The sequence below is a fragment of the Thunnus maccoyii genome, chromosome 14 (assembly GCF_910596095.1).
Source record: "Thunnus maccoyii chromosome 14, fThuMac1.1, whole genome shotgun sequence".
NCBI classification, from domain to species: domain Eukaryota; kingdom Metazoa; phylum Chordata; class Actinopteri; order Scombriformes; family Scombridae; genus Thunnus; species Thunnus maccoyii.
Window position 1 is genome coordinate 628,038 of NC_056546.1, and position 23,307 is coordinate 651,344.

At 39.9% G+C, this 23,307-nt stretch overlaps 4 protein-coding genes across 4 annotated transcripts in view; 2 read left to right on the forward strand and 2 right to left on the reverse strand.

Annotated features, from left to right (window-relative positions):
* LOC121911176 overlaps positions 1-23,307 on the forward strand; it is a 374,983-nt gene that overhangs the window by 122,752 nt on the left and 228,924 nt on the right. The gene's annotated exons all lie outside the window — the stretch shown is intronic.
* Positions 2,224-4,845, reverse strand: LOC121911212 (zinc finger protein 436-like). The gene is made up of 2 exons (XM_042432496.1): positions 4,584-4,845; positions 2,224-3,507 (listed from the first exon to the last, which is right to left on the reverse strand). The coding sequence occupies exons 1-2, from the start codon at positions 4,768-4,770 to the stop codon at positions 2,450-2,452; spliced, it is 1,245 nt and encodes a 414-aa protein (XP_042288430.1). The 5' UTR covers positions 4,771-4,845; the 3' UTR covers positions 2,224-2,449.
* Positions 6,827-10,344, reverse strand: LOC121911199 (zinc finger protein 436-like). The gene is made up of 3 exons (XM_042432476.1): positions 10,046-10,344; positions 9,333-9,874; positions 6,827-8,694 (listed from the first exon to the last, which is right to left on the reverse strand). Exons 1-3 carry the CDS (start codon positions 10,215-10,217, stop codon positions 7,750-7,752), a joined length of 1,659 nt encoding a protein of 552 aa, XP_042288410.1. The 5' UTR covers positions 10,218-10,344; the 3' UTR covers positions 6,827-7,749.
* On the forward strand, positions 14,005-20,154 carry LOC121911226 (GTPase IMAP family member 7-like). Its single transcript, XM_042432526.1, has 4 exons — positions 14,005-14,026; positions 14,224-14,263; positions 16,883-17,047; positions 19,008-20,154. Exons 3-4 carry the CDS (start codon positions 16,990-16,992, stop codon positions 19,844-19,846), a joined length of 897 nt encoding a protein of 298 aa, XP_042288460.1. The 5' UTR covers positions 14,005-14,026; positions 14,224-14,263; positions 16,883-16,989; the 3' UTR covers positions 19,847-20,154.

The window sequence follows — 23,307 nt, forward strand, 5'->3', positions numbered from 1 at the left end:
GGGCGTCTTTGCATGAACTGCCTGCTTCAGGTCCTTCCACAGTATTTCTTTAGGATTAAGGTCAGGACTTTACAAAACATTATCTTTCTTCTGCTCTTACCGTTCTTTGGTAGAACGACTTGTCGTTTTAGTGTCGTTGTCTTACTGCATGACTCACTTTCTGTTGAGTTTCAGTTCACAGATGGATATCTTGACATTTTCCTGCAGAATTTGCTGGTGCGACTCAGAACTCACAGCTCCATCAATGATTGCAAGCTGTCCTGGTTCAGAGGCAGCAAAGCAGCCCAAACCATGATACTACCACCACCATGTTTCACAGATGGGTTCAGGTTCTTATGCTGGAATGCAGTGTTTGCTCATCACCAAACGTAATGGTCTCATCCATCCACAGAACATTGTTCCAATCGCCTTCTGGCTCCATGTGGTCTTCAGTGAACCGTAGACGGCAGCAAAGTTCTGTTTGGAGAGTAGTGGGTTTCTCCTTGCAACTCTGCCATGAACACCATTGATGTTCAATGTTCTCCTGATGGTGGACTCATTAACATGGACTGTAGCCACTGCAAGAGAGACCTTTAGTGTCCTAGACGTTACCCTGGGGTCCCTTATGGCCTCCTGGACTATCACACCTGCTCTCGGTGTGATCTTTGTTGTTCGACCACTCCTGGGGAGGGTAACAGTGCTGTTGGATGTCTTCAATTTGTACATGATCTGCCTGACAGTCGACTGGTGGAGTCCAAACTCTTTAGAAATGGTTTTGTAACCTTTTCCAGCCTGATGAGCATCAACAACTCTTCTTCTAAGGTCCTCAGAAATCTCCTTTGTTTGAGCCATGACACACTTCCACAAACCTGTGAAGCTCAGAGTTTGACAGTGAAGATCCAGATTTCTCTTCTTTAAATAATGAATTGATAATCTTAGGGGTTCACATACTGTTGCCACACACACAAATACGCAACATTGGATCATTTTCCTCAATAAATAAATGAACAAGTGTAAAGTTTTTGTCTCATTTGTTTAACTGATGTCTCTTTATGTAGTTTTAGGACTTGAGTGGAAATCTGATCACGTTTTAGGTCACATTTATGCAGAAATAGAGCAAATTCTTAAGGGTTCACAAACTTTCAAGCAGCTCTGTATGATGAGTAAAACTACTCTCTTCCACTGCGTTTACATTAGATTGAAAGGTCAGCAGAGAGAGAGAGAAATGTGAGGTTATTAACGGGTTAACGTGGTTCATCTTTTACCCCTCTGGAAAATAAACGCACTATCTAAGACAAGGATTGATTGGATCATGCGTTAACTGGCCCAAGGACAAGCAGAGGTCACCATGGCCACAAAATGATTGATTATGACTGAGTTATATTTATTCATTACATTAAGAAGTAAGAACAATTCTAGGTACTTGTTTACTCCAAACATTCATTAGAAACCATCCAGCTCTGTGATGACTTTCTTCACATTTCACAGATCGTGTAAAAGTTGTGCGAGTCAGAGAAAAACTGTTCACGTTCACTTCAGTCTTCTTTTACAGTTCTTTTTCTACATAAGAAGCAGCAACGTTCAGTTTTTCTGCTCCACATATAGAACTGGAGCTCTGCTGCAACTCTGGCACTGCTTTTAATTTAATTAAATTTTCTTGAGTTTCTTTTATTTCTTGTCTTAATGCCTTTATATGTTTATAAAAGTTGTTACACTTATAAACTTGCTTTGTCTTACAGTGAATACAAACATAAATAAGCACTAAATAGACTCAACTGATGGAAGATCGATTAAAAATTGGTTTTCACTGCGTTTAATTCTACATAAACCAGTCGGAGTTTTGACTGAACTCTGGAACTACTGAGAGACATTTACGCTCTGCGTCGTTCGTTTTGAACAGAACCGACTCTTTAGGAAAGGATTTAATTGTCTCACCTTTATTGAAAACAATCACAAACACATAAACAAGTATGAAGAACAAAAAGAGGAAACAAAGTGCCAGTTTCTCTGAATCTGAATGAATTCAGGAAAACCTGAGTCCCGGGCCGAACCTTCGCAGTCCTTTGCGGTCCTGATGGCATCCTTCCCTGTCTATTGATGCTTGTGCTTGTTGTTGTTGTTGTTGTGATTGTTGCTCTTCTGTCCCCCCCCCTCCCCCTTTCCCTCTCTCTTTCTCTCTCTCAACCCAACCGGTCAAAGCAGATGGCCGCCCACCAAGAGTCGGGTTCTGCTTGAGGTTTCTACCTGTTAAAGGGGAGTTTTTCCTTACCGCTGTCGCCAAGTGCTGCTCATGGGGGAATTGTTGGGTCTCTGTTAATTAAAGGTCTTGACCCGCTCTATGTGAAAAGTACCTTGAGATGACTTCTGTTGTGATATGGCGCTATATAAATAAAAATTGATTGATTGATTGATTCTTATGTTCCTTTTCTAATCTGATATCTGACTGATCTTTTCCCGCTGCGTACGATCTTCAACTGATAACTAAATCTGAATTCTCGTCCTCCAGTTTTGCAGTTTTGCAATACGGATCCTCCCCCGCGTGGATTCTCATGTGCAGTTTTAAAGCTTCCATCTTACAGAATCTTTTCTCACAAGTGTTACACGAGTACGGCTTCTCACCCGTGTGGACTCTCGTGTGCTTTTTCAAGTGCGCCATTCGACAGAATCCTTTCCCACAGGTGTTGCAGGTATACGGTTTCTCACCCGTGTGCACCGTCATATGCAGGTTTAACACCCACGGCTGAGAAAATCTTTTCTCACAAGTGTTACACGGGTACGGCTTCTCACCCGTGTGTGTCCTTATATGTCTTTTCACTGTTGTCATGTCACTAAATCTTCTCCCGCAGGTGTTGCACGGATACGGCTTCTCACCCGTGTGTGTTCTTAGATGCCGTTTTAATACGCACAGCTGGGAGAACCTTTTCTCGCACGTGTTACACGGATACGGTTTCTCGCCCGTGTGTGTTCTCATGTGCCTTTTCACTGTTGTCATGTCGCTAAATTTCCTCCCGCAGATGTTACACGGGTACAGTTTCTCACCCGTGTGGACTCTCAGATGTGTGTGCAATTTGGACTTGTACTGAAAACATTTCCCACATGTGTCACATTTAAAACACTGTTTGTCTGTGTAACTGTGAGTCTTTAATGTGGTGGCGTCTCCGTGATCTCGGCTCTCAGCTACACGAGAGTTGTGATGGAGCAGCTGGTCCTCGCTGGTTGGTTCTGGTTCCACAGAGCTTTTAACTGACATGCTGACAACATGCTCTTCCTCTGCTGCACTCTGAGTTTCATCAGGACTCAAGTCCACAGTCTGATCTTCACTGTTGTCACTTTGCTCACATGTAGGAGTCAACATAAAGGTTTCAGTCTCCTGCTTCAGTAGCAGCTGTTCTCCCTCCAGACTGCTGCAGACTTCCTCCTCTTCCTCTTTAATCTGTGGAGGTTCTGGCTCCTCTTGGTCCAGACTGGAGTTCCTCTCCTGGTCAGCCAGAACCTCCTCTTCCTTCCAGACATGTTGCTGTGGGAGCTCTGGAAAGAAAACATGATAAGACTCCTTTATAAAGGCTTTATATGCATTAAATAACGGATTAATCCAGCGTTCATAGCAGCTAATTATTATGCTAATGCAGCTAATAAACATAATTCACAAAATACTCAAAACAGCGACACTATTCGTACACAAGATGGCAGTATAGGCTACAATCATTGGACTGTCAAACCCTGCTGACTCAAACTCACTGCCGTAGTCCTAGTTTTGGCGGCCCGCTGGAGCTCCGAAACAGCGAAAGTGCTGTTGGATGTTTAAATGAATAGTAGTGTAGGATACATATTTCTCCTCCTCCCCCCTGTTGCTCCACGTTAATTTCCACTTCGCTACATTACAAAAAACAGTTTTAAGGAGCAGAAACATGCGGCTCGGCTCAAACCCTTTCGGGGCTGAAGCGGCAGCAGCCCACAGGACCTGCAGGACGGACTCAAAGCTTTAAACTCTCTACATCTTGTCCGGTATAACCGGAGCTATCGGTGAACCTGTCCGACCACGGCTCTGCAGGTCTGCTCCAGCAGCGGACAGGTTCACTCAGGGCTGATTTTAAACAGCTGATGACAGGTTGAGCCATTTTCAACCCATGATATATTACCAACCACACTGATGCGTTTCATTACAGTACAGTCATATAATTTAATTTACAGCTCGTTTTAGTGTGCAATACGTCTTTAGTACGTGTGTGTTTTTTAGTGCTTTACTGAGGTAAATTCCTATCAACTTTGCTGACATGGAAATAAATTACTGAACTAAACTGGAATGAAAACGAGCGTTAAAATTGTAAAATCTATTCTAAACTGCACTGGAAGCCAGATGTTATATGGTTGTATTTCCAGCTGCAGTATGGATGTATAAATATATATCTCTTTATACATCCAGATGTTTTTATGTTATCCTGTTAGCAGCGTTACAGTTATAACCTGCCGACTGGAAACAGAGTTTTTCAGCGTCCTCCTGAGATAAAAGCAAACAATTACAGGTATATAATTTAAACACTGCGGTGGTTTATAAAGCTAATTATTCTGTTTTATATTATGAAACCAGTTCAGGTTTTACAGACCTGTTCTCTGTAACCTTATCTCAGGTTTCCAAATGATATCCAGCAGTCTGCGCTGACGGTCGATCTCTGTTTCATACTCGACGATAGTTTTATGAAAAACTCGGAATATTTCTTCAGCAGCAGCAGTTAGTCGCTCGTTGATTAACTCTCTCAAACTCTCAACTGAATTACAAGTCAGACGAGTCATTTTCCTGCTGAGAAGCTTCTTCTATACACAGGACACCCGGCAGCTAACGCTACTAGCTCCTGTATTGTTTACTTCCGGCGAAGCTTCTTCTTCTTCTTCTTCTTCTTCTTCTTCTTCTTCTTCTTCTTCTTCTTCTTCTTCTTCTTCTTCTTCTTCTTCTTCTTCTTCTTCTCTCCGTTTTATCGGCGGTTGGCAACCAGCGTATTAGTCGCATTACCGCCATCTGCTGCTTCCTGTTTACTTCTCTTTACTGATGGCGCAGTTTGTCCCCTCTAGTGGTGGTTTAATAAACTCATTTACAGAAATTTTACTGCATTTGACACCTTTTTTTTTTTACATGACTTTTAAAGGTTAATGTGGAGTCCAGTGTGACCCCAAGATACTTGAACTCATTTAAAATGTCAAGTTCCTCCCCTCTCAGGAACATATTAGAATGTGTCACCTTCACTGGTTGTTTTGTAAAGATCATATACACTGTTTTTTTAGTGTTCAAATAGAGACATGACTTAGTAAGCCGGTCCTGGACATGGGTCATTGCAAATGTTATGGAGGCTCCTTAGATATCTTTTGCACATGTAAAAATAACTGCATCATCTGCATACATTTGAATATTGATGTTTTGACAGGCATCAGGTAGGTTATTAATATATAGTGTGAATAAAATTGGTCCAAGAATAGAGCCTTGTGGGACCCCTACAGGACAGTCAAGGTAAGGACACAAACATGTTTTCTATTGGATAAGTATGAATTCATCCACAGGATAGCTTCTTCAGAAAAATTAAAGAGAGTTAATTTAGATAAAAGAATCTGGTGACCAACGGTATAAAATGCCCTTTTTAAATCAAGAAAGACAGCACCGACATAGGAACTCTTATCCAATTTGCATTTAACCTTTTCTAAGAAAACACAGATTGTTGATGCTGTGGAATGGTGGGACAGAACCCAAACTGCATGGGGTGCAGAGGGGTGTAGTCTTTATTTAGATGTTCAGTCAAAAGCTTTGCCACCCACTTCTCAGCAATCCTAGGTATAACTGGGAGGATGGTGATTGGTCGATAGTTAGCCATGTCTGTTTTCTCCCCAGATTTAAAGATTGGGGTAACCGTGGCCACCTTCCAAGCTGATGGGACAACTCTTTGCCTGAATGACAGATTAACCAAATATGTAATTGGGCGAACCAGGGAGTCTTTGTGTAATTTCAAAAAGTTGGTGTCAAGCCTGTAGGCATCTTTAGCTTTAGAGCTTTTCAGTGCACCGATAATCTCGGTCACTTCTGGTTCCGTTATTTCCTCTATTTCAAAAATAGGCTTTGCAGGATTAATAGGACTTTAGGTAACATCAGACGGAGTAAAAAGCTGAGTTATATCTTGGACAGAGTTTTTAAAAAAAGTATTAAAATTGGTTGCTAGGGTCAGTATATTAAGTTATTGTGTATAATTTAATTGTATTTCTTTCTTTTACCTACATCTATCATACTTATATTATCACCTCTTGAAGCAAAGTGAAACAGTTTCAAGTTAAAAATCAGTGTTTCTCCGATGCTGTTCAGCTGATACAGGACGTTCAGAGGAGCTGTTAGCCGAGCTGCTGCTAATGTTTGTTCAGCTTGTTTCTCTGATAACTTAAGATCCAGACGTCTGACTAAAATCCTTCATCCAGTTAAAAGGTATACTTAAAAACGACCAAGATCTAAAAAGTTTAAAACTGAATAAAAGTCCATTTATGACAGTTTCTGGCAGACAACCACAACACCGATGTATTATCGTGTTTACTCTTTGGTAGAGGAGGTATGACGCCATCGACAGGCGACCAAATGAAACGGTCCATTACCTGGATTAAAATTACAGGTTTCTCTGGGTTTGAAAATAGTTGGAAACATTTGGGATAATGTAAGTACACAACTCAACAACATATATAACATAGGTCTAGTTGTTTTTAGACATTTTAATGCAGAATAGTTACATATTATAGCTTTAAGGCACTTATTGTATGCACTACTAATAATGTTAATGACAATCATCTAATCAATCAAATTAAGAATATCAGTCTGAAAAGCCATCATTAAAAAATATTTTATTTTTAATAATAAGCATTGACAACATCATGTAGCACATCGTCTACAATGTGTGTCATCACTAAAGCAGCAAAACAAACATTTTATCTCAAGTTAAACCAGGAACAAAATACAGAAAAATGATCAAATATAAATAAAAGGCTACAGACCAGAAGGCTCCAGTCGGTTGTATGAAAGCTTTAAGTGAGTAAACAGCACCAGAAGTTTTCTCTGTTTCAACATCACAGAGCTCACAATCCACTCACACAACTGAGGTAGTGTTTGAAAATAGTTTGTAGAAACAATCTAACAAGTTATTAATTCACAACCCTGATCTGCTAGTTGTCTACGTTGTTATAAACAGTGATGTCAGTCACTCTCAGATGTAAACTCTGATGTCCTGGGAAGCCGTGCAGGAGGCTTCATTTGTAAATATCAGGTACTACTCCAAGTACGTGGATTATTCTGAAATATTTCATTAAGATTCTTGTTGTTTGAAACTATAACTGGCTCCTTCTTTGACCATCGACATCGCACCACAACTCCATCAATGAAACGCTGCAAACAATAAAATTAGTAGTTACAGAAAGAAAACAAGAGTTTAGTTGAACCAAACTTGAGTGTTGTTGTCGTTTACATCTTACATGAAGATATTCTGACCTCTTCTTCATGGAGAATATTTTACATTCATTTCCTACAGGAGTTTCAGCTCAACTGTTTGACCTGTTTATGGATCGTTTTCATGCTGCCGTTATGTGTTCTTGTGTGTTTTTATCCATCAATCACTCAAACTGAACGTTCCACAAATAAAAAGCTACCTGCTTGTATGGACTCACGACAGAATCGTTTCCCTGCTGCAGCAGATTCTTCTCATGTAGGTTGTAACGTCAACACAAAGCTCTCGCTCATGTTTTGCAGTTATACGATTATTTACCTGTGTGGATTTTCATGTGCTCTTTTAAATTGCCCATCTGAGAGAATCTGTTCCCACAGGTGTTACATGGATACGGCTTCTCTCCTGTGTGGACTCTCGTATGCACTTTTAATGCGTTCGGAAGAGAGAATCTTTTCTCACAGGTGTTACATGGATACGGCTTCTCTCCTGTGTGTGTTGTCATGTGCCTTTTCAATTTTGACATCTCACTAAATCTTCTCCCGCAGGTGTTGCAGTTATACGGCTTCTCACCTGTGTGGACTTTCTGATGTCTTACTAATTTGGCCTTGCTCTGAAAAGTTTTCCCACAAGTGTCACATTCAAAACACTTCTCTCCTGTATAAGTATTGTAAATTTTTATTGTGACAGGCTTGTGTTTGTCGTTAGTGTGATTTATGTTTTCATGATGTCCCTTCTGTGTTCCAGTTGATCCTGAGTCTCCGTGTTTGCCTCCTTTGTGATCTCGGCTCTCAGCTACATGAGAGTTGTGATGGAGCAGCTTGTCCTTGTTGGTTGGTTCTGGTTCCACAGAGCTTTTAACTGACATGTTGACAACATGCTCTTCCTCTGCTGCACTCTGAGTTTCATCAGGACTCAAGTCCACAGTCTGATCTTCACTGTTGTCACTTTGCTCACATGTACGAGTCAACATAAAGGTTTCAGTCTCCTGCTTCAGTAGCAGCTGTTCTCCCTCCAGACTGCTGCAGACTTCCTCCTCTTCCTCTTTAATCTGTGGAGGTTCTGGCTCCTCTTGGTCCAGACTGGAGTTCCTCTCCTGGTCAGCCAGAACCTCCTCTTCCTCCCAGACATGTTGCTGTGGGAGCTCTGGAAGGACAAAGAGGAAAGGTTTCTCTGGCACAGCAAAGGCTCCCAGTTTCTTCTCCCCGTCGGCCATGTAGGAGTTCTGGCATCCTTGGCAGATACAATCCAAGCACGCCTGAAAAACACGACACAGAACGGACAGAACATAAGTCTGTTGGCATCACACCAGCGTCGCATAAAACCTGTAACACAAATCAAAGGTGGTCCGGTGGTCTGACACCGCCTCTTCAAGATTTCCTAATCTAGAGCTGCAACGATTAGTCGAGCGACACAAAATGAATCGCCAACTATATTGATAATCAATTAATCTCTTTGAGCCATTTTTTAAAGAAAAAATGTCCAAATGTGCTGATTCCAGCCTCTAAAATGTGAATATTTTCTGGGTTATTTAGTCTTCTGTGATAGTAAACTAAACCGAGGACGTCAGCTCGGGCTGAGATCCGGTGATCAACATTTTATAGACCAAACGATTTATAGATTAATCAAGAAAATGATTGTCAGACTAATCGATCGTGAAAATACTCGTTACGTTTTAATCTTGGTTAAAACAACCATGACAATGCAGAAATGATAAGAAAGAGAATAACAGTGTAACAGTAGTTTACAGCCAATCACGTATTGATGCTGTCACACTTCTAAACTGCTGATTAAACAATAAACTTTTGTTTGTTGTCAGTAAAATTTTAATATTTCACCTGATGCCACTATCAGTACTTTAATAGACCATCATCCATGTCATGGTCATAGTCTCACCTTGCGTTTTGAGTAACAGGGACACCGTTGACCCCGGCAGGTCAGCACTGAGGGATTCTGGGTCGTCCTGCCACACGTGCAGCCGTTCAGCCAAGTCTGGTATCTGACAGACTCTTTTCCCGCTGCGTGTGTCCTCATGTGGATCTTCAAGTGATGTTCAAGTCTGAAATCTCTCCCACAGGTTTTGCAGGTATACGGCCTCTCAGCTGTGTGGATTGTGTCCTCGTTGGTTGGTTCTGGTTCCGCAGAGCTTTTAACTGACATGCTGACAACATGCTCTTCCTCTGCTGCACTCTGAGTTTCATCAGGACTCAAGTCCACAGTCTGATCTTCACTGTTGTCGCTTTGCTCACATGTAGGAGTCAACATAAAGGTTTCAGTCTCCTGCTTCAGTAGCAGCTGTTCTCCCTCCAGACTGCTGCAGACTTCCTCCTCTTCCTCTTTAATCTGTGGAGGTTCTGGCTCCTCTTGGTCCAGACTGGAGTTCCTCTCCTGGTCAGCCAGAACCTCCTCTTCCTTCCAGACATGTTGCTGTGGGAGCTCTGGAAAGAAAACACGATAAGACTCCTTAATAAAGGCTTTATATGCATTAAATAACGGATTAATCCAGCGTTCGTAGCAGCTAATTACAGGTATATAATTTAAACACTGCGGTGGTTTATAAAGCTGATTATTCTGTTTTATATTATGAAACCAGTTCAGGTTTTACAGACCTGTTCTCTGTAACCTTATCTCAGGTTTCCAAATGATATCCAGCAGTCTGCGCTGACGGTCGATCTCTGTTTCATACTCGACGATAGTTTTATGAAAAACTCGGAATATTTCTTCAGCAGCAGCAGTTAGTCGCTCGTTGATTAACTCTCTCAAACTCTCAACTGAAGACATTGCTGCTTAATTACAATTCAGACGAGTCATTTTCCTGCTGAGAAGCTTCTTCTATACACAGGACACCCAGCAGCTCACGCGACTGGCTCCTGTATTGTTTACTTCCGCCGAATCTTCCTCTTTTGTTTCATTGACGGGCTACAAACCAACGTTAAAGGTTTATGCCGCCACCCAATGGACCAGAATGTGTAACATCATGACTTAAATAACAAATCTATATTCTGGATATTAAACCTGTTTCGTTTAAATATTTATACAGATACATTTGAACCTGTAATTGTTTTGTTCTCTGTCTCTAACAGACCTGTGATGCTCCCACATCCTCCATCCTACACTGACCTTCCTTCAACGTATCAGCACATGTTTCACAACAGTTTCCATCAAGTCTCACATTTATCTGACATTGTCTTTTTTTATAGTGTATAAAGTAGAACTGAGTCCTGCATGTCTTAATCTTAACCTGGAAAACATGAACATCTTCTTTCTATTACTTCTCACTCTGACAAACTTTTACATTTTGTAATAATCAGTTACAGGTTTTTTAATCTAAGTTAAGTTTAGAATATTAGAAATAAATAAAGATACATTTAATGATTAAAATCAAACCAGTTTCTCTTCTTCACAGTGGCCATAATACTTAACTAACTGTGGTTACTCTGACTGTTAATATGAAATTACTGCATTAAAAGCACTTTCAGGTCGTTGGTAAAGTAAAAGCTCAGAGAGTCTCTTTAGTCGACTTGTCTACTTTAATGTTCACTGTGGCAACAGGAAAACAGAACAACTACAAACACATTAATGTTTTACAGCGTTTCCAATCCAAACAGTGAACTACAGGCAAGATTCAGAGTTAATGTGGACTACACAAAGAGAAATACATTTAAAATATTTTTAAAAATATGGTTACCATGCATTAACTTATGTAAATCATCAATTCCATCTAACATTAAAAAATGAGATGATCCAATATAATCAATCTCATTTAACATAAGTAACACTTTATTCATGAAAATTCATCACTCAAATATGAAATCTCGCCTCCCTCTCAGTGATCTTGTGGCATTCACCAAGTCTCTCCTTCTTTAGTTTTACTTCCTGCCAAACTCACAGAGTAAAACAGGAAGAACATTGTGATCTCCATAATCCAGCCTGTCCTCTGTTATTACTATATACTTATAGAGTAATTCGTCTGTACTTATAGAGTAATTCGTCTGTACTTACAGAGTAAGTAGTCTGGACTTATAGAGTAAATAGTCTGTACATATAGAGTAAATAGTCTCTACTTATAGAGTAAATAGTCTGGACTTATAGAGTAAGTAGTCTGTACTTATAGAGTAAGTAGTCTGGATTTATAGAGTAAGTAGTCTGGACTTATAGAATAAGTAGTCTGGATTTATAGAGTAAGTAGTCTGTACTTATAGAGTAAGTCGTCTGGACTTATAGAGTAAGTAGTCTGAATTTATAGAGTAAGTAGTCTGGACTTATAAATAGTCTGTCCTTTTAGAATAAATAGTCTCTACTTATAGAGTAAATAGTATCTACTTATAGAGTAAGTAGTCTGGATTTATAGAGTAAGTAATCTGGACTTATAGAGTAAGTAGTCTGGATTTATAAATAGTCTGTCCTTATAGAGTAAATAGTCTCTACTTATAGAGTAAGTGGTCTGGATTTATAGAGTAAGTAGTCTGGATTTATAGAGTAAGTAGTCTGGATTTATAGAGTAAGTAGTCTGTACTTATAGAGTAAATAGTCTGGATTTATAGAGTAAGTAGTCTGGACTTATAGAGTAAGTAGTCTGGACTTATAGAGTAAGTAGTCTGGATTTATAAATAGTCTGTCCTTATAGAGTAAATAGTCTCTACTTATAGAGTAAGTGGTCTGGATTTATAGAGTAAGTAGTCTGGACTTATAGAGTAAGTAGTCTGGATTTATAGAGTAAGTAGTCTGTACTTATAGAGTAAATAGTCTGGATTTATAGAGTAAGTAGTCTGGACTTATAGAGTAAGTAGTCTGTACTTATAAATAGTCTGCCCTTATAGAATAAATAGTCTCTACTTATAGAGTAAATAGTATCTACTTATAGAGTAAGGAGTCTGGATTTATAGAGTAAGTAATCTGGATTTATAGAGTAAGTAGTCTGGACTTATAAATAGTCTGTCCTTATAGAGTAAATAGTCTCTACTTATAGAGTAAGTAGTCTGTACTTATAGAGTAAATAGTGTTGGGCCGTGGCTACAAGTTTGGCTATCAGCAATAATGAATGATTATCAAAGATGATTATTAATTATTAAAATCAATAAAATTATTCAAAAGAATTAATAATAACGGGGCACCACCCTGGACTCGGGGAAACTGATAGCCAATTCAGTCTCAAAGTGTACTAATCTATGAATTTGGGACTTTGATTAATCATTCATTTAATAACTATAAACAAAATCACCATATCAATAGCTAGTTAAGGTTGAAGGATTTGGAGTTCTTTACAGAGCAGGGGTTGGCAAAACTCATTCTTGTGCAACATTAAACAGACAACGGGTATATCCAAAAGCATTTATTTAACAAAAGGGTAAAAGCAACACACAATACTAATCTAGCTAAGTGTACCTATATACAAGTGTGAGTGTGTGTGTGTGTAGGGAGGACAATAGCAAGATGGCTGCGGTCACCTGGTGACTGAGCACATGGCATGCCGACAATTTGGCTGATAAAGGGAACTACAGAGATAAAAGGCCAGACCATGTGGTGTCTTGAACCACATGTGCTGCCTGAACCAAAGTTCGCCAAACTAGGTTTTAACCTCTTAACTGTGTGGTTCTCTATTCAAGGCCAATTGGTGTATGCTAAAGGTGCCAGGTTAAAATGAGGTTAGTTGCATGCAAGGCCTAGTTACTGGATGTAACATGTGTTAAGCATGCTAACATTAACCTAGCGGTGTGGCTATGCAGTAACCTGACTATAGGCTACAAGGACATCACAACAACATTTCAATGTATAACCTTAACCAAATCAATACACGTACAGTACATTGTTTGAGTTAAACATTCTTGCTTAGCCGTACTATGCTTCACTGTGTTGCTAGGCTATGCCCAGTTGTTACCAGTCCATGAAGGAAGAAATGCTTTGTGGCGTCCTGCTTTGTAGCCGGTGAATCTGTGGGTGAGTCAGGCTGAGAAGGCTTTGGCTCTGAAGCTGAAAGATGCAGGCGTTGCTGGGCAGACAGCACTCCAGTCGTGCAGAGGGCCCAGGTCTCTCCTTTGTGTAGAGTTAGCGGCAAGCTAACTCCATTTTGCGGCTCCTGTACTTGTTAAACTGGCCAGCAGACTTGTGTGTTAGCTGCTGGCACAAGGAAACTTAGTTTCTGAGTCTTAGGCAGGCTCTCGCGTCTTCTGCCGTAAAGAAGACTGTGTGTGTCTGCTGTGAGCAGGCCACACAAGAGAGCAGAGAGCTGCTCCAGCAGCTGCTGGAGGTGTGAAAGACCAAGCAGCTGCTCCTGCAGCTGAAGGAGAAAGAGAGCAAGGAGCTGCTCCTGCTGCTGAAGGAGAAAGAGAGCAAGGAGCTGCTCCTACTGCTGAAGGAGAAAGAGAGCAAGCAGCTGCTCCTGCAGCTGAAGGAGAAAGAGAGCAAGGAGCTGCTCCTACTGCAGCTCATGGAGAAAAGAGAAAGATAAGAGGGGAATCTCTAGTTTTGATAACCTGGATCCACGGGTGGAGCTTCACACTTTGGGTGCAAACCCCCAGGGCTCAGGTTTCTTGGAGTCTTGAAACATGTGGTAAACTGTGGTCCACATGTAGTCCCAACAATAGTCTGGAGTAAGTAGTCTGGACTTATAGAGTAAATAGTCTGTACTTATAGAGTAAGACCAGGAGAACAATACATACCTTGTGGTTTCTGTCTAATTAAAGAATAAAATAATTTTTCATAACTACTTGCATACCTTATTATTGTGTAATTAAAGATATACTATGTATATTATTACATTACTGTATTGTTATTTTTTCATCCTCAGGTGACAATACAAGCCTTCCATAGCTGTGCACTTGAGACAGGTAAGTTTGCCTGTTATGAGCATTCAAACAAAGCATTCAAAAGTATAGACCCATTTTTGACTTTTTCTTATTGAAATTCATACAATGAAGTAGAAGACATAAGCATAATAAATCTCTGTGTGTGTCACTGTGGGTGAAACATGCCTGCCAAACACACAAGCATAAAAAATGATTGTCATAACTTCTATGAGCAAAGGGCAAAAACATTAGATTTTATTGCACATATAAATATATACTGATTCATACCAGGAAGTTACACCATAAGTTCTGGGAAGTTACACCGTAAAACGCAGGCTGTATTATAAAGTTACTGAATTTCAACCCAAATTATTGATAAAAGAATCAAAATGTGTCTCCAGAAAGACTTTTTTATTTAGTTATTGACATCATGAGAAGGAGGATATCAAATAAACAGAACTACAAAGTGTTAAAGATGAAACAATAAAGTGTAAAACCTGAAAATATACAATAAGCAAATGATTAACTGCAGTCAGTTGTCCAGGTCAAAAGTTTTCATGATATTAATATCATTAAATTTCCATTATATAATATTATCACTAAATCATTATACATATCTCATGATGTAAAGTTCAAGTCCTGCAGAGCAAACGCCCACATGAAGATAAGAAACATTAAATCATAAAAACAGACAGGAATGATGATTCATTTCATTTTCACAGGAGACATCGCAGATCATCACAGCGCAGGTAGGACAATATTTAAATGAAGAATTCACTGCTGGAATGAATAATCATTTAAAAAATCGAATCAATAATCAATGAAATGCGAGAGAGGAAGACGAAAGAAAAGTGAGTCTGTGAGACAAAGAACAGGGAAGATTAAGGTTTTATAATAATAATAATAATAATAATAATAATAATAATAATAATAATAATAATACAGTTTATTTGTATGTCACTGTTCAAAGTCAGAATTACAAATAAAGAAATCTGATAAAAATGAGTTTTAAGAGGCGATTTAGAAGAAAATGATGAACTGCTGAGTCTGAGCTCCTTAGGTGAGAGGTCAGGAGTCATGACATCAAAGACCTGATCCCCTCTAGTCTTAAATCTGACATGGAACAGCCAGCAGGGTCTTTTTCACTGACTTAAAGCTCTGAACCAACATCTGGAGCAGCTTTAAAGTAATCAATAAAAAATTCCAGCTGAAATTAAATGTCTTTTTTGTCTGCGACAGCTACATATCTGCTCTGTAAATCATTTCCTGTTCTCTCCTTTTTAAAAAAAAAAAAAAAATCAGAAACCAAAAGAGAAAATTTATATTTCCAATTTATTGGTTCTATGACAGCACCCCCTAGTTTTGCATGTATGTAGATGAAGAGCTTATTTCCATCTCATAACATGTTGCTCTATTATCAGCAGAGCAGACAGTCACACTGAGCCTGATAGCATCCTGCTACTCAATGCTAGACTCCGAACAACAACCCTCATTAGCTTTCCTGCTAAGGTCTCCTTCTTATCTAACTTACAGACATGAACACACATCTTCTCCTGCAGCTTAGCTTGTTGAACGAGCCACCAAACAAACATCCATCGCTAATGGCACTTAGCAGCTACATAGCTATTAGCTGCTCAGCTTCAGCACATTAAACAGCAGGTAAACATACCAGCAAATGTCACTTCAGACCCGTTAGATGCTGGTTTGGTTCTTACACTTCAACACTCCTGCTATCATCATGCTATCTGTCCACGACTTGTAGCTACAGCAGTTTATCGCTGTTCATACCATACACTGTAAAAGTTAATGGACGTAGCCACTGTGACGTCACCCACTGGTTTGTAGACTGTTTTGAAGCCTCCAGTTTGGCAATTTCACCATCAACATCTTTGATTTTTGAAGCCAGAAGTGACCATATTTGAAGAAAGGGTGGAGCTGACCCTAATGCTAGCTGCTAACTTGGTTAGCACAGTGCATTTACATGTCTATTAACTGTGTTAATGCAAATGCTTATGCTAATTTTGGCTGGTGAAAAACAGGCTTAAAACCATTCAAACAAAATATACTTACTGGAAAAACAGAACATCCGACTCTTTAGAGGCTCTTTTAGTTAAACCAAACACTGAACAAGACCAAAATGTTACAATAAACTTTCATGAACTGAAAACACACTGAAATAGCGACGGCTACAGCTACACCTATACTCCTATTCTAATCTGGGGTTACGATATGTGACGTACGTAAACAACATTGTTGCCGTGGTAGCCACGCCCTATGGCATATCCTACTTTATCATCTATTTTACTCTAAATGGGGCCATAATCTACAAAGTGAACATCATGCTGTATTGAAGGAGACTTGAAACTGGTGATTGAGACCATAAACTCATCAGGAAACTGTTTACTGAGGTAATAGATCAAGTGAGAAGTTTTGCAGCCAGTGGAGTCGCCCCCTGCTGGCCAGTAGAGGGAATGCAGGTTTAAAGCACTTCCACATTCGCTTCACTTTCCAGACCAGGAGCTACCCACTTGGTTCCTATGGTGTAACACCAGCAGCCTGCCAGCTGCTGTCAATCAAACACAGACACCAACAAGCTGCATCTGTCTTCATATCACTCCACATGTCTTATTTACATCACAAATGATCCTTTATTGTTTCTAGTGTTTCCAGCATCACTACATCTGACTGTGACACCATTCATCATCATCTGCCAGCCACCAATCAACACTACACGCTTCAGATAATCAAGTTCAGCAATCTGAGCAGAAATGGCATCCAGGAAGTCATCTCCACCTCCTCAATCTGCCAAACGCATGAGATTAGAAGGTAAATTATCTCTTTAATCCTGAAATGGCTCTGAAATTGAGGTGAATGTTAATGTAGTCTGTTTTATTTAATCTGAAAATGTTCAAAACAAAACATCAACTAATTTTAGGTCCAAAACCCTTCTGTGACTAAATCTGCAGAGAGACAAAGTGAAACCAGAACCTTCAGGTTCTGCTCAGGAAATAATCTAATGTAAAATCTGTCTGATATTTGTAATAAATAACTGCAAATCCAGCCTCAGAACATGACTTTATTCCACAATATGTCAGGTTTTTTACTCTATGTTTAGATAGGGATGGTAAATTAAAAAAAAAAAAGTTGTTTATTTAATATTTCTGTTTTTAGCAGCCTTTAGCAAACAGCGTTTCCCATAAACCCCTAAAACCATTGCAGGTTAAAACATCACGGCTCAACAAAAGGGGCGAGTCGAGTGTCTGAAGGTAGTTCACGTCTGTAAGAACAGCTGGATATTAGTTGCCTGTTTCTGCATGAACAAATCTTAGTGGAAATACCAGAAATTGAAAACAAAAGTCTACATGTCTGTAAGAAAAGTGTTTCCTGTTGTCTGCGGTGTAACAGCAGCTGTGTGGATAAAAATCAAATGTAAACAGACTGAGTGAATAAATGATGACGTACAAGACTCATGTGACTAAAACGTGACTGAAGAGCTGAAAACATCAGATGTTGTGTGGAGCGATGAGGAGACTGTAACCTTCCTCACATCAATACATCAAACTAACAGTTTTCCACACGGTTTTAGAATAGAATCATCTTTATTGTCATTGTTCAAGACAACAAAATTATAGTGCAGCTCCCAACACAAAGTGTTGTTAAAAAATAGAAGTAAAATCAATCAATAGTTGAAATAAAACCAAAAAACAACACAACAATAATAATTTTAAAAGAAAGAAACAGTATTGCTCCATCTGTCAACACTTCAGGTTAGTTGTTAGTTAGTGTTATGCAGGTGTGAGGGGTGCAGTTTACACACCACAGTGATGCAGTAAGTCAGAACAGATTCTATTACACAGTGATAAAAGTTGAGCAGCAGCTTTCAGGGCAGCTTTATTCTTGTCAGTGTCCTCAGGTGTTACAGGTGCTGTCGGGTTTCCCTACAGTCCAGGAGGTGTTGGTGGTCCAGATCAGCTCCTCTGTGAGGTTCATCCCAAGAATTTTAAGCTGAAAGACTTTTTCCACTGCTTCACTGTTTACCCAATGAAGCTGTGTTGTTTCTCCTGCAGTCTGTGATGTTTCTTTGGTTTTCTTGATATTGAGTGAGAGGTTAGTATTATGACACCGCGTATACTTGCCGCTCTTTTAATGACATCATCTCATGTGTGCTCTTCTTCTATTTAATGGCATCGACTGAAGAATTAGAATTAAGTAATAAGCATAAACTGTATAAAAATATGGACGTAGTTACCGTGACGTCACCCGTTGGTTTCTGAAGAGCGGTTTTGAAGCTCAAAGCGAGCCGCTCCGGCCGTCGCCATCTTGGCAGTGCGTGTCGCTGCCTAACTCCCAGCTAATCAAAAATGGGCAAATTTATCTATCATTTACCTAGCGGCTGGCGGACCTGTCACTCAAAGCAGCCATGTCCTTCATTATGCAGAACTTTACGGCTTAATAAAATTTAAACGGGTGAGTTATAAAAAAATTCACCCCCCGTACAGTTGTCATGAAAGAGGAAATTAGCTACAGAGACCAAAACCGTTGTTTGTACCAGGCTGTAAACATTTCTGCTGTAAAGTTGGGCATTTTAACATGGGGGTCTATGAGGATTGACTCGCTTTTGGGGCCTCAAGTAGTCATTCAAGGAACTGCAGTTTTGGCGCTTCCACATTGGCTTCATTTTTCAACCCCAGAGGTTGCTGCTTGGTAATAAGTAATTAACTAAGTAAAAAAGGCCTTTTGGGAATTACTTGTATTCTGCTCTGAAACTTTGTCTTTTGTCTGACAGGACCTGCAGGTTCTGATGAGTGGAGGATTGTTCTGGTTGGGAAGACGGGAGTGGGGAAGAGTTCAGCAGGAAACACCATCTTGGGTGATGAAGAAGTGTTTGAGTCTGAACTGTCTGCAGAGTCCGTCACATCTGAGTGCAAGAAAGAAAGAGGAGAAGTTGGAGGGCGAAAGGTTGCTGTCATCGACACTCCAGAACTGTTTGACACAACTTTACCCAATGAAGCTGTGTTGAAGAAGATCAAGATGTGCATCGGTCTGTCTTCTCCTGGTCCACATGCCTTCCTGGTGGTTCTTCAGCTGGGCAGGTTCACAGAGGAGGAGAAACAATCAGTGAAAATGATTCAAGAAACGTTTGGTGAAGATGCTTCTAAATACATGATGGTGCTGTTCACTCATGGAGACAACCTGAAGAAAAAAACCATTGAAGAGTATCTCTCAAAGAGCAAAGACCTGACAGACCTTATCCAGAAGTGTAACAGCCGTTATCACGTCTTCAACAACAACACAGACGACCCGTCACAAGTCAGTCAGCTTCTGGATAAAATAAAGAAGATGGTTGATGAGAATGGAGGGTCACATTACACCAATGAAATGTTCCTGAGAGCAGAGGAAGCCATCGAGAGGGAGGAAGAACGAATCCTGAAAGAGTCTGAAGCCAAGAGGAACAAAGAGCTGGAGGAACTGAAGAAGGAACACAGCGGAGAAATGTTGGCGTTGAAAGAGGAAATAATGAAACAAAGACATGAGCTTGAAGCGAGGGTTGCAGCTGAAAAAAATAATACTATACATAAGTGCTCTGATACTAAAGGTCATACATTTATCTGTGTGATCAGCTGAGGAACTGCAGCTAAAGCAAGACAGATAAATCTTAAATTAATGCGAATGCAGAAAGAGAGTAAAGAAGATTGTTTTATTTGATTCATTGTAGATCATCTGTCAGTATTTAAATTATTATTAATCAGATTAGTCAAAATAAAGTCACATGCAGTACATATTATTCATGTTGTATCTGAGCTTTGAGGGATGAAATAAATGTTTCTATCGCGGTCGTGTTCTGTTGTGTGTTTCATATCCACATTATTGCAGCTCCATGATTTGTTGTGTTAGTTATAAACGCTGTAATGGCTGTAGACTCTATTCTGACTGCAGTGCAGCTTCTGTTGAGTTTGAAGCCTCAGTTTCACTTTTGCGTCTGAAGTTTATTGAGTTTTCATTTAGTGAGTTCAAACTGGCAGGTTGTACAGTGGTTAGTTCTGTCTCCTCACAGTGAGAAGGTCAGTTTGAATCCACCGTCAGGCTGAATGGATGCAAATAAAACTGAGTGGATGATTAGCTGCTTTTAAAAAGGTTTGAAGTTTCAGAGTTTCAAGAGAAGACGTACGCTTCATAAACTGACATCATGTTTTCTTCTTGTAGCAGCTCAGAGGAGACGACATGACCTCACTTTCTAAAAATGTCCTTAGAAATCAGGGGAGAAATAAGATATTCATCAGTAAAGAAAAGAACTTCAAATAAAAGTAATGGAAGACAAACATAAAAAAATCACGATTTGAAATTAAACAAACAACTAAAGAAGAAATGTGCTGAATTAGATAGAATGTTAACAGAAGAAGTTAACTTACAAAACAAAAACATTATGATGGAGGACCAAAATCCATGAAAATTTTAGCCTACAGTCTTAAGAAACAAAAAAGTAAATCTTATGTTACTAAGTTAAAGGGTGACACATTAAAAATTCTGTGTGTTAACCTTATTAAAACAGTAACACAAGATGAAATATCACACAAATTAGGAAATTAAAAAAAGAGCCCAGTTGGCCACCAACATCTTTAGACGTTGATGCTTGGTTGGGTGTAGGTTGTAACGTCAGGTGACCAAAATCTAATGTCGGGACAACGTCTCTTGCCAACGTCAATTTGTCATGGAATACTGACGACAGTTGACGTTGATATTTTGTTGGTTTTAAATAACCAAAATCCAGCGTCTTACAAATGTCCCATGCCAATTGGTTTGCTGTTCAAAATCATGAACAGCAGCCTGTCTGCAGGTTTATCCACACTTTATTCATTTTGGAGCGGCACACAACCAGTAAAGTGCTCATTCTCACATCAGGGAAAGACTTAATGAGTCAAATTTGGATTATCTACAGTATGGAACAGCAAAAAACCTGAACTACCGGTTTAAGTTATGCCTTTGTGTGATTAAAATCTCTCAAAAGTCACAATGCTACTATGGCAGTTTAACATAGAGTAATGACTGTAGGTCACAGGGTAACAATAATCCAACATCTGTTGAACATGCAAACATAAAAAATCAGAGCTCCTATAGGTATGATCAAATTTGCTTTATGCATAAGACCTTAAATGAGACACAGGCATTGCACCCTTGTCCACTAGGTGACAGTGTTGACAGTAAGGTTGAATTTGATGAAGAAGATGTCCATTGTAATGAAGGTTTCCATAATATGGAGACTTGTCATTAGAGCATAGTATATAAAAACAGCAACAAAAAAAGTAACAAATAACTTTGTCTTTGCTTTAAAAAATGATCACATTGCACCAATTAAGGAATAAGACATTTTGTTAACAGAGTTAGAACTTCCTGATGCTCAGAGGAAGCTGGAACATCTGCAAGAGAGAGAGTCTCCAGTATGCTCCGAAAATGCAAGCTCGCTGTCATCTTCAACTTCATCCAGGGGATCAAGCTCTGGCTCTCCATTTCCACCCATTAGGAGGAAGCAGATTTCAAGAGCACGGGGTTGGCATTCCTCTTCCACGTCACCACAGACTACCCTTGAACCAAAAATGTGTTCTTCGGGTCCTTATGAAGTCTTAAATTCAAATTTATAAATATTTGGCCTGTTGGGACTACATGTGGACCACAGTTTACCACGTTTCAAGACTCCAAGAAACCTGAGCCCTGGGGGTCCGCACCCAAAGTGTGAAGCTCCACCCATGGATCCAGGTTATCAAAACTAGAGATTCCCCTCTTATCTCTCTCTCTTTTCTCCACGAGCTGCAGCAGGAGCAGCTCCTTGCTCTCTTTAACACCTCCAGCAGCTGCTGGAGCAGCTCTCTGCTCTCTTGTGTGGCCTGCTCACAGCAGACACACACAGTCTTCTTTACGGCAGAAGACGCGAGAGCCTGCCTAAGACTCAGAAACTAAGTTTCCTTGTGTCAGCAGCTAACACACAAGTCTGCTGGCCAGTTTAACAAGTACAGGAGCCGCGAAATTGAGTTAGCTTGCTGCTAACTCTACACCAAGGAGTGACCTGGGCCCTCTGCACGACTGGAGTGCTGTCTGCCCAGCAACGCCTGCATCTTCAGCTTCAGAGCCAAAGCCTTCTCAGCCTGACTCACCCACGGATTCACCGGCTACAAAGCAGGACACCACAAAGCATCTCTTACTTCATGGACTGGTAACAACTGGGCATAGCCTAGCAACACAGTGAAGCATAGTACGGCTAAGCAAGAATGTTTAATTCAAACAATGTACTGTACGTGTATTGATTTGGTTAAGGTTATACATTGAACTGTTGTTGTGATGTCCTTGTTGCCTATAGTCAGGTTACTGCATAGCCACACCGCTAGGTTAATGTTAGCATGCTTAACACATGTTACATCCAGTAACTAGGCCTTGCATGCAACTAACCTCATTTTAACCTGGCACCTTTAGCATACACCAATTGGCCTTGGATAGAGAACCACACAGTTAAGAGGTTAAAACCTAGTTTGGCAAACTTTGGTCCAGGCAGCACATGTGGTTCAAGACACCACATGGTCTGGCCTTTTATCCCTGTAGTTCCCTTTATCAGCCAAAGTGTCGGCATGCCATGTGCTCAGTCACCAGGTGACTGCAGCCATCTTGCTATTGTCTTCCCTACACACACACACACACACACACACACACACACACACACACACACACACACACACACTCACACATTCACACTTGTATATAGGTACACTTAGCTAGATTAGTATTGTGTGTTGCTTTTACCCTTTTGTTAAATAAATGCTTTTGGATATACCTGTTGTCTGTTTTAATGTTGCACAAGAATGAGTTTTGCCAACCTCTGCTCTGTAAAGAACTCCAAATCCTTCAACCTTTACTAGCTATTGATATGGTGATTTTGTTTATAGTTATTAAATTAATTATTAATCAAAGTCCCAAATTCATAGATTAGTACACTTTGAGACTGAATTGGCTATCTTTTTCCCTGAGTCCAGGGTGGTGCCCCGTTATTATTAATTCTTATTAATAATTTTATTGATTTTAATAATTAACAATTATCTTTG

Coding starts and splice junctions, on each gene's coding strand:
- LOC121911226 (XM_042432526.1), top strand. CDS start 16,990: ATGGCATCCAGGAAGTCATCTCCACCTCCTCAATCTGCCAAACGCATG. Junction 17,048..19,007: donor CAAACGCATGAGATTAGAAG/GTAAATTATCTC, acceptor TTTGTCTGACAG/GACCTGCAGGTTCTGATGAG.
- LOC121911212 (XM_042432496.1), bottom strand. CDS start 4,770: ATGACTCGTCTGACTTGTAATTCAGTTGAGAGTTTGAGAGAGTTAATC. Junction 3,508..4,583: donor GATAAGGTTACAGAGAACAG/GTCTGTAAAACC, acceptor TTTTCTTTCCAG/AGCTCCCACAGCAACATGTC.
- LOC121911199 (XM_042432476.1), bottom strand. CDS start 10,217: ATGTCTTCAGTTGAGAGTTTGAGAGAGTTAATCAACGAGCGACTAACT. Junction 9,875..10,045: donor GATAAGGTTACAGAGAACAG/GTCTGTAAAACC, acceptor TTTTCTTTCCAG/AGCTCCCACAGCAACATGTC. Junction 8,695..9,332: donor CCTGTTACTCAAAACGCAAG/GTGAGACTATGA, acceptor CGTGTTTTTCAG/GCGTGCTTGGATTGTATCTG.